At 41.2% G+C, this 10,135-nt stretch overlaps 3 protein-coding genes across 4 annotated transcripts; 2 read left to right on the plus strand and 1 right to left on the minus strand.

Annotated features, from left to right (window-relative positions):
* Positions 1-5,393, plus strand: LOC129594328 (sodium/potassium-transporting ATPase subunit beta-1-interacting protein 3-like). Of its 2 annotated transcripts, none has more exons than XM_055490977.1 (9): positions 1-151; positions 304-751; positions 1,711-1,856; positions 2,218-2,327; positions 2,415-2,552; positions 2,684-2,764; positions 2,875-3,069; positions 4,492-4,543; positions 4,627-5,393. In XM_055490977.1, the coding sequence occupies exons 4-9, from the start codon at positions 2,253-2,255 to the stop codon at positions 5,106-5,108; spliced, it is 1,023 nt and encodes a 340-aa protein (XP_055346952.1). In that variant the 5' UTR covers positions 1-151; positions 304-751; positions 1,711-1,856; positions 2,218-2,252; the 3' UTR covers positions 5,109-5,393. The 2 variants fall into 2 exon arrangements, with proteins under 2 accessions (XP_055346952.1, XP_055346953.1); XM_055490978.1 differs by lacking the exon at positions 1-151 and having other exon boundaries at positions 198-405; positions 472-751.
* A 542-nt stretch (positions 5,394-5,935) lies between these two features.
* On the plus strand, positions 5,936-7,683 carry LOC129594249 (uncharacterized). The gene is made up of 4 exons (XM_055490870.1): positions 5,936-6,170; positions 6,328-6,675; positions 6,943-7,041; positions 7,109-7,683. Exons 1-4 carry the CDS (start codon positions 6,116-6,118, stop codon positions 7,441-7,443), a joined length of 837 nt encoding a protein of 278 aa, XP_055346845.1. The 5' UTR covers positions 5,936-6,115; the 3' UTR covers positions 7,444-7,683.
* Positions 7,684-7,700: 17 nt separating this feature from the next.
* On the minus strand, positions 7,701-10,064 carry LOC129594252 (actin-related protein 2/3 complex subunit 2-like; the record flags this gene model as incomplete). Its single annotated transcript, XM_055490874.1, has 7 exons — positions 7,701-7,900; positions 7,993-8,194; positions 8,763-8,983; positions 9,080-9,324; positions 9,392-9,445; positions 9,652-9,745; positions 10,006-10,064. Coding segments are annotated over 7 exons (903 nt in total), but the record flags the coding sequence as incomplete, so codon positions are not given.
* Between the last annotated feature and the right edge of the window lie 71 nt (positions 10,065-10,135).

The raw sequence follows: 10,135 nt of genomic DNA on the forward strand, positions 1-10,135 counted from the left end.
CTTCGACGGGCACTCGAGAAGACTATGCAGTGACCAGTGACCACTCACAACGCTGACCAAATCCTTCAGGCTGCGCATATAGTGCACACATCGATGATCGCTCGATCCAGTCAATGGCAAGCATGCTTCTATCAGGTCTATGGATACTACTGTAGGTATTTATCGTTAGTATTTACGAATACCTGGCAGAGGCAGTTATTAATTCACCAGACCAATATGATTGCTTACAGCAAACAACCGAAGTTAACCCACTTTTGCATAACTAGTATCCGTATGTTGATCTTTCTCAACGTAATGTTGCAGATGTATTATTGTTGGATCTTGAAACGGCCAGCAAATCGAAGTGAAACGGTGGTCATTGCAAGTTGTCAGCTGTCTTGCATCTTGTACGAAATGTTGCAGTAGGTAGGTGATGCTTGTGAGCACTATTGCCTGCAGCTTTGCAAGTGCAACACTGGGTCGTGGCATCAGGGACGCCATAAAATCAGGAGGCCATTGTTGTATTATATTTGCTCTGTTTTGCCCATGCTTTGTATGCTGCTGGATGCGGCGTTTGTTCGGTTTATTATAACGCCAAACCTTGGATAATCTGCGGCAGCAGAGTTGCTAATTGCATCTGACCGATCGCTACTGCATTTCTACCGTCGTACTTGTGGATCAGCGCAAACTTCACGAAGTATCTGGCTTCTCGGATGATTTTTAGCAATTCATTCAGTCAATTTCCAATAAAAACTCTGGACCAGTCGATCAAGTAAGTGCCAACATCAAACCGTATATGGCACCAATGAAAGGATGGTGCGTTTTAGTCATGGACTGCAAACGTCTGGTAGCCACAAAGTAAGCATATGTACGATAAAGGAAGTGTGTATGTAATATGTATGTAATACAATATAATATCTTAGTCTGTATTCCCAAAACTCGTATTTCTTGCCTGTTCTTAACTATTAATTTATCGTTGGCAGCGTTTTGTTCGGTTTTTATAGACAGACTTCGTGTGAGTAATATCTACCGTATATATTTAGAAAACGGTAATGGTGAATGATGAACATTGTATATCACTGTTCCGGTGAGGCTAATGGTAATAGCTAACGCGCTTATCAAAGCAGAGCGGCGATCGGTTTTGCATTAATTTTTATGATAGTCAACGAATATGATGGAATCATGGAAGTTTGAGAAAAGTTTAAAATTTACAATTAACCAATTACGACTGACACTGAGCTTTTATTGTGGTTTGTGGAAAGTCTGGTTAACAGTTCAAGTTGAATTTATCTTTGAAGTGGTTTCGGTCTGTATAGTAACTAATTCCCACAATTACTACGTCGTCCAGTGCTCGCTGCTTACTTATGAAAATTAATCTCGAAAAACAGCGATCATGGGTCCGTTCGGCTGATGATCGGACCAGTTAACCACCGTCGTCATTGTTTTTTGTAATTGGTGCACTGTTAAAGAATGTTGTACTCTTTAATTAAGGCATCATGTTTGGCGAGAGATTACACCGTGCAGAACAGCCTTGACAGTGATTTTCAACAGGTATTGAACCGGTTAGGTATCTGTAGCTACTGTGTGCCTGGTGGTCCGTGTCAACCAGAATCTGGCGCGTGTCGCTTATAACCAGAAATCAAACGGTCTAAAAAATGAGCTCAATGCGTAAATGCAGTACATATTTGTATCTTTTTCGTTTGAGCAGTTGCGTATTGTTTTTTTTCTCAGGGAAAGCGTGAATCGCATATCTGGCGGTGTTGCAAAATGAAACTATCTGAGGATAGCGAAAGGCAGTTCCATACAACAAAATGGGATCGGAATCATATCGTTTGCCTTCTTTTTGCGGGAGTTAGGAAGTTGGTTTGACCTAATCGGTAGGTGTTCCGTGTTACTTTTCTGCCGTTGACTTATGTGTGCAAAAATTTTGTAAATTTGGTAATTCGACAATATAATTATGGAAAACAGCAATCGAAAAAGAACTGCGTAGAAAAAAAACCGCATTTATTTTTCAGACCTGTCTGATGCTTCAAAGAGTGGTACAGTACAGTAATTTTTGCTTCGGGAAAAATGTAGATGTTTGAAGTGTAGCCTTCTTGTTTCTGGTAATATGGTAATATCTGAGTTCTTTAAACCTTTATAATTACTTACTTTGGTATTAAACATGTGCTACCGGTAGTAATACAATCTGCTTGACATATTTTATTACGCAGATAGCGAAGTGCTTCCGTTTTGCAGGTTTATTGTCGATTGTGAAAGCGATCTACCGCACGATGCCGTGTCTAAAAGGCCCACCATCTTTCCCACGCGTTCGTGCGAGCTTTCTCATCTGTAGCGTGATTCAATTGGTAAGTAGTGAATTTCTGTTTGTTTCCTGTTTTTCTTTGTCTCTTGATTGTTCAGACGCGGTAAATTTCAAAGCTTTTTGGTTACAGATTGCAGTATTCGAACGGCAGATATTTGATTTTATGGGTTATATGTGGCTGGCCATTGCATGTAATTTTTTGCATGTAACGTGCGTTATATTGGGCATATTCGGGTCGTTACAACATCGTACCTGCTATGTTTTGCTGGTAAGTTCGGACTGTTTGTATGACCATGGATGTCATAACACCAACTGTATTTTTATACAAAGCTGACATGTTTGCACTACTTACTCAGTTGAGCACACATTATCTGTTTTTTAACAAAAGAACTCTTACAGAGCTGTATATGGAACCTTTTGTGGATCGGCTGGAACATCTTTGTTGTTTGTTTGAATTTGGATGCCGGTGTATTGCGCAAGGTGTGAATATGTACTTTTATTCTTCAAATGGTGTTTTAATTGGAAGCTAGGATTGGAAAAATCGTGCTGTTTAATCTGCGGGAAGTTATGCTTCTGCTTTCCTGCTACAGGAAATGTCTGTGCTGAATTTGGGAACGATGACCACCAACTGGTGGCACGTCAACGGGCCCGGATGTGCTGCACAATATAATTACTCGGATATCGATTCCATTACTTTCCGAGCGAAAATAATTCGCGTGGACAGTTGTCTGCTGGAATACCAGTTTGTGGAGGTCATCCAATCTGTTTTCCAGTTAGCACTCAGTGTAAGAATAAGAGCTTTTTAATAAATACACCTGTTAGACCTGTTAAGTACACCTGTTAATAAGTATACCTGCCAGACAATAGTAAACACAGATGCCATTAATTGGACAAAATTATGAACTGTACAGTTAACTTTTCATGTTTACCGAGTACAATGCGGTTTTTTGTTCAAATTTTTGGTGCGAAGTAGAAGTATTTAGTGTGCCCACCCTTGCAGTTTTGTTATTTTGATGGCTATTGCCTGTAAAAGACGATACAGTAAACTGTAACTACCGCTTGTTTTTAAAGCGTTGTTTTTGATTACTTATGTATCATACTTGCTTTGCGTAATTATTATCTTTAGAAATCACAATATTTGTAGTTTAGAACTAATGCGTTGCAGTGTCGCCAGTATTCTTGACACCAAAAAGTGCAGTCGTGATCTTTGTTGGAAGTTGGAACGTTTTCATCGTGTCTGTTATGACAAGTTCTAATGATTATGATATTTTTTACTTAAAATGGTTAACACTGCAAGCTGCTTTATGCGTTTATCTAATCTTGGTAATCGAAAAGTCTATACAAGTGTTTCATATTTCAAGATTTACTTCCGCTTGTAGCTCACGAGCTTGCTTACAAATTAGTTAGATAAATCATCGTAAGAAGGAAAGAAAGGAAAGCTAGCTAGACTCACCTAGCTAGCAGCTGGAGTTTCCATTGTTCAAAGTGTATGGTGTACCGATTGCGCAAAGGTTCTATAAACAAATGCTAATGACAAATGCTTTTCAGTTTTCAAACAAACGTTACTGACAAGTGTTTTTCGCTACCAGACAAATGTTTTTAAAAGAATTTAACAGACACATGTTTCTGACAAACGTTTTTTAAAAAATTTAACAGACAAATGTTACTGACAAATGTCAGAAACAGTCAGACAAAATGTTCCTGAAAAATGTCAGAAACTTTCAGACAAATGTTTCTGACAGATGTCAGAAGCCTACCACCGCAAATCTGAGTGCGGAGTCACTGCGGACTGTGTGGTTGCGCACTGCGCAATGGCAAAATATGTCAGAGTCCGTAGTCGCGCTTCCGGTGCACGAGACGGCAGTTACAATCACATCAAGACATTTGTCAGTAGCATTTGTCTGATAGTGAAAAACATTTGTCTGTAACATTTGTCTGAAAGTTTCTGACATTTGTCAAGAAACATTTGTCTCTCAAATATTTTTTAAAAACATTTGTCTGAGGGTAAAACCATTTGTCAGAAACATTTGTCTGTTTAACCTTTTTAAAAACCATTTGTCTGGTAGCGAAAAACATTTGTCAGTAACATTTGATTGAAAATCTAAAAAAGATTTGTCATTAGCATTTGCTTGTAAAACCTTTGCGCAATCGGTACACCATAAAAGTGTGCAGTCTCATTCACACAAATTTTGGATTTGTGTTTGTAGATTGCATCTGTGATATTATCCGGAATCCTGCTTCGTCTTTACCGTGGAAAAGGTGATTGGAAACTTTGCAGAATTCGAAAGTAGATTGGTTAAAATATTTGAATGCCATACTAAATGTCTGGAGCTGGTTTTCAGATGTCAGTGCTCTGGAAGATGAACTGAAACCGCACCCAGTGCCAGGATATGCTCTGTCGCTGCAGCACTCTGTCGTGGAAAACGGCGATAATTTTTACGCCGCCAAAGTGCCACCTACAGTTTCATATGACACTGTAACACGGATCAACCCTAATCAACGGTCACTGCGAAACGGGACGCACAAATCCAGCATCAACAGCGCACGGCAAGGCAGCAGAATAAGCTCTAAACCTGGATCGCGCGACGGAAGTGTTCCACGATCACTTATCGCCACGGATAAAGTGCGCACGTCCACTCGTCTGCCTTCGGACAGAGTATCGGAAAATAAATTTGTGGATATTATTCAGGACATGAATAGCATGGCTACTGCCCCGTTTGGACCACGGCGACCGGTGCATCCCACCATCAGACCTCACCCGTTGTATATTCCCGGAAGTGTTTCGCCCTATCAAAGTCGTGCCGGTACCGAGGTATCGTTCTGAAGGAGCGGAACCACTTACGATGGAAGCTTTAAACCAAAGATTACTTTTAAATACTGTACCTGACTTTTCTGCGGTTGTAATTTTTTTGCTCGATGAAGTACTCGTATGTCCTGTATAAAGCGGAATGAATACCTGTTCTTGTTTCACCAGTGATAGATGACCTGCGGTTGTAAGCGGTTCAGTTTGTTTTGCTCAATAATTTTCCTACATTTTTGTGCTTGTTTTGTCTAGTATTCACGAACAAATCAATTGACGCCTAACCATAAGCAATTGTGAGTTAAATGTCCCGTCACCAGGAACTGACATTACGTATCCTCTAATTTCAAAAATTGCTGTAATTGTGCTTATAGACCACAAAATAAAAAACCAAAATTTTAAAAAATAATAAATCGCTACTTTTCAACTGTAAAGGTTTAACATACGATCATTTACAATATTGGCAGCTGGTTTAACGAAAAAAGTTTTGGTTTAACTTTTTTCATGAAAAGTAATCGCGGAGTTTTTAAACAGCGCGCACCGGTACTTCAACCGTACGTGCTTATTGTACTTTCGGATCCTATCGGTAGCCAATGGCCGTAAAGCACTGGTATACACAGTATACTCGCTAGAAAATTTAAAACAGGTAAGTAAATTTACATACAGTACTTTAACTAGTACAGTATGTACGCTAATTTTAAATTAAAACCGGACTGTAGTTGCGGTTGAATTTTTCAACTCGAGAAGTCGTACTAGTACGTCCATCGCCGATTTCACTGTGCACCAGATCCACGCCGCACGCTGAGATAAGAATCGGAACCCAGAGATGCTATGCTAGTCATCTTAGCCTTGCTTTCCACGAGAGACATAGTGCGCGCATTGGACGTTCTGACAGGTATCATTCGGATAGATTTCGTTTGGCTGGAGTTTTCCCCAATTTTCTTTTCCATATCAGTCACACATTCCAGTCGAAAGGGTAGTTTCCACCTGGAAAGGTCATTTGCTTTTTGTCCCTTGGTCCACTTATTAACATGAGCTATTTAAATTCGTGGATTATTTTATTCGGGTGTGTCGGTCTGATTACAGGTGAGTGAACGGGAACGTTCTGATTCTTGTTTTCAGGAAATCTGTGATACACATAGCAAAAACAGTGTAATTCATGCCAGCACTTGTTTCCATTGTTACCCTTACATTGATTGTTCCTTTCCGACGCTAACTGGAGAATGCATTGATTGTGTTGTAGCGCAAGGCTTCTACGGTGGTGCCGGGAATGGGTTTGGCGGATATGGTGGCGGCGGAAGTCCTCAGGGAGGTGGTCCGCAAGGCGGCGGCGGCCAGTACGGTGGTCCTCAATCGCAGATGCAGCAGGCAGGCCTCGGGATGCCTCAGGGTAGAAGTCTGACCAATAACGGCAATCCCCAGATGCCTCAGCAGCCAAATATTCAGCCCGGAAGCGGAGGAATGCCCGTGATCTTCACGAATCCGCAGACGGCTGCGGCTGACAAGGCCGCTGCAGCTGGCGTACAGACGCCGCCGATGACCGCGCCAGGCCAACAACCTTTACCCGGCAGCGGTGCTTCCCCAGTTCCCGGTACGTGTGACCTTACTTTTTGCAATAATTTGAAAAGAGTACCTTTCTGAAGTCATATGATCGGATTGGATAAAATTGCTGCTTGAATTAAATAAGTTCAAGAATCTTAGCTATACTGGCTTTGTCATATAATGAAGTTTAAAAAGCAACTGTATTTGGCCACTTTGGTTTGGGCTTCGGTTCGATACTATTTTTACTTTGCAAGACAGCGAGCTTCACTGCGTTTTTGTTCTGCTTACGCAATAAATGTGTGAATTGTAATTTCAGTTAATGCTCCAGTCGGGGCTGCCAATGCCGTTCCCGCTCCAGGAGCACCGTTACCCGCCGCCAGTGCTTCGAATCCATTGTATGGAAACGGTGTTGCAGGTACTCGCGCTATATACTGTAATTAATACCGCTAAACGAACGGGTGGTTTATCTTATTATCTTGCAGTTATCGGCCTGTACGGGAACCGACCCAGTGACAGTGCATTTGGGCGCGGCTATGGCGGTATGGACGATCAGTGGGGAATTGGCGCTGGTTACGGTGGAGCTGGTTACGGCGGAGCTGGTTACGGAAGCAGTGGCTTGTACGGCGGTGGATTTGACGACTACGGAATGGGCGGCGGCCCGTACGGTCGGAGCCTGAGCGATGGTTACGGAAGCGCGGGATCCGGGGCGTCCCGTTACGACAGCGGCCAGTGGGGCGGCGGCGGTAGCGGTCGGGGTGGTATGTTCGGTGGTGGACCTGGAGGTGGCCGCGGCGGCGGTGGAGGGTGGAACTTGTAGACTTTTTCTCCTGAATGGTCTGTGATGTTTTTGTAATGGAAGATTTCCAGTTTATTTATAGAGACACTTTATATTTTATCCAATGCGAAGTAGCTATGCAATCTCCCGGTGCTTGTATAGTTTTACTAACTGGAATGATTGCGAGATGCAGCTTAAGTTGTGCCGCGTACTTCTAACTTGATTATTGAAATTGTGATTTAAAATAAGATGGAAATCTGATTAAAGAGCGGATTTTAACAATACGGAATGGAAGCACACCAGGTTCACATCTTAAATGTATAGGAACACGACAAACACCACTGATTGTGAAGTTAAATCTCACGCGTAGAAAAACATATCAAACAATAAGGTAATCTATAAATAGAACAAAAACGGGCGTTAAAAACAACATGCAAAAAATTAAAGATATTCCGAAAAGTCCAGGAACAATCAGTCGGCTTGCACGAAAGTTTTTCCACTGCAAAGTAAACAAATTCAACAATCTAACAATTAACGTATAGCGACAATCTTTTAATAATTTTTCAGTAAGCTGCAGAACAGTGCACTTACGTTATCGTTTTCTTCACTCGGTCTTTTGGTTCGGGACGGGCACGATTCAATACTTTGACGAATTCACTCGTTTTAGCCCGCATTCGGGAGTGAATATAAGCTTTCGAGCACTTGATGTGGTAATGAAGATAGTCTCGAACAGTGTGGATAAGGTTTATTGTGTTATCCCGTGCTTGCTTGTTGATATGACGGGGCTGTAACACTGCAACAGAAATACTTCTTGCTAAAGATTAATTTCGGTATCCATATACTATACCATATTACATTGCTACGAGTAAAATGCTGAACTAGGGGATTCAGAATCTAATATGACAGGCACGAGCTTCTATCAGAGAAGACATGCTTATTATTTAAAACGGATTCCAAAAAATCCCTTCTACGCGGGCAAAGCCGAATACACATTATACTCTGTACTGACAGACTGTACACTTTCTCTTTTTACGCAAGTCAGAAACTGATGTAGTAACATTCTGGACATTTCCGAAACTGCTATCAACTTTGACCAATAACATCCGAGGTAACACAATAACGTCCGAAGTAATATAACGATTACAAATATTAATGAAGAAACCTCGCACAAGTACTCTACAACTACAGCAAGAACAGGATCTAACTGTGAAGAAAATAAAAGCATCTGCTTTACTGCCTTTACAGAAAAACTTCACCCCATAACGAAAGCTACCCGTCCATAAACAAATGCGACGAAATGATTTCTAACACCTTTCATACCAAGTTTTTGGCCGAAATACAACGGATACAATGATACATACCGAAAGTGATATAGCCAATATTGTCTCCTGTTCTGGCATCAGTTCCCTGCAGTTCCATGGGCGGATCTCGGTGATTAAACAACACCTGTGGAGCGGTGGTGCTAGCCCGGCGACCTTCCTTAAATTCTTGTAGGAACACTTTCCCGATGACCACATCATCAGCAGATCGAAATATTGTGCTGAAGATAACCGTAACACGATCGTGCTGAGCCTCCACATACCTAGACCAACATAAATCATCTCACGTACAACTGCAGCACAAAGGAGAAATCAAATCAGCTGCACAGTGCATTACTTTTAAACAGGCTAATTCTTACATAGTTTCATCTTCACGGTAATGAATAACCGCACGCTGCTGGCCTAAAACACCTTTCTCCTGAAAATCGAAGTATTTCTCAAAGACCGATGCAAAGCAGTTCCGCTTCAGCAAGGCAGCCTTCGCGATGACGGCATCCACTGCGTCGGCGGGAAGTGAGACTATTTTTTCCAAGTCGAACTCCAAGCTAATATTGTAGCCTTGTTCCGGAGAACCCAAATAACCAGCATATTCCCGCTTTAAAAGCTATACAAAATGTACGACAATATAGCACAATCCAAAACGATCCACCAAAAACGAAGATTTCGCTTACCTCTTCTGCACCATGCTCCTGCAGGTCTTTGAAAAACTTTAAAGAAGCACTGAGCTATAAAAAAATTACACAATGTCACAAAACTGGTTAAACGTTATTATTCTATTCTGAGAGCTCAGCACTAGCCACAAAATTCCATAACATTTCATAGAAGCATGTAATTTTTACAAACTGGGTTTCCAGTTCCACTGACCGTTTGCAGAAACAGTAGAGTACGAGTTAAAGTATTTAAATAAATAAATGTAAGATCTGATATTTACCCGCAGTTTATTTTTGTCGCCATCGATATTGGAGATGTGAAACAGGACCCCGTCGAAATCCGCAAATGTGATGTCAACATTTTCGGGCTTATTCCTGGAAATATGCAGGCTTACAATCAATAAACAATGTGGTAAATTACGCAGTAGTAGGTACAAATCAGCTGGTTATAAAATCAGTAATAACTAATAAATGATGAAAATAAGTTAAAAAACTGAACAACGGGTATTTGGCAGACCACAACTTCACCTTACAGTTATGAGTTAATTAGAATTTCTGACTCTTAAATAAATGTGGATAAACTGCTCCATAGCACTTTTTTGCTGCAGTCTCCGGACATGCATTAGCGGACTTACCCTGCTCTTGCGCTTTCGAATTTCAGCTTGAGGGTTTCCTCAATAATTCGATTTTTTATTTCCAAAAAGAATCATGACGCTCGAACCGCTTTAAACACGCTGTATAAAATCAAAAAGCACAGAATCAGCC

The sequence above is a fragment of the Paramacrobiotus metropolitanus genome, unplaced genomic scaffold (assembly GCF_019649055.1).
Source record: "Paramacrobiotus metropolitanus isolate TYO unplaced genomic scaffold, Prichtersi_v1.0 Parri_scaffold0000067, whole genome shotgun sequence".
In the NCBI taxonomy this organism is placed as follows: Eukaryota; Metazoa; Tardigrada; class Eutardigrada; order Parachela; family Macrobiotidae; genus Paramacrobiotus; species Paramacrobiotus metropolitanus.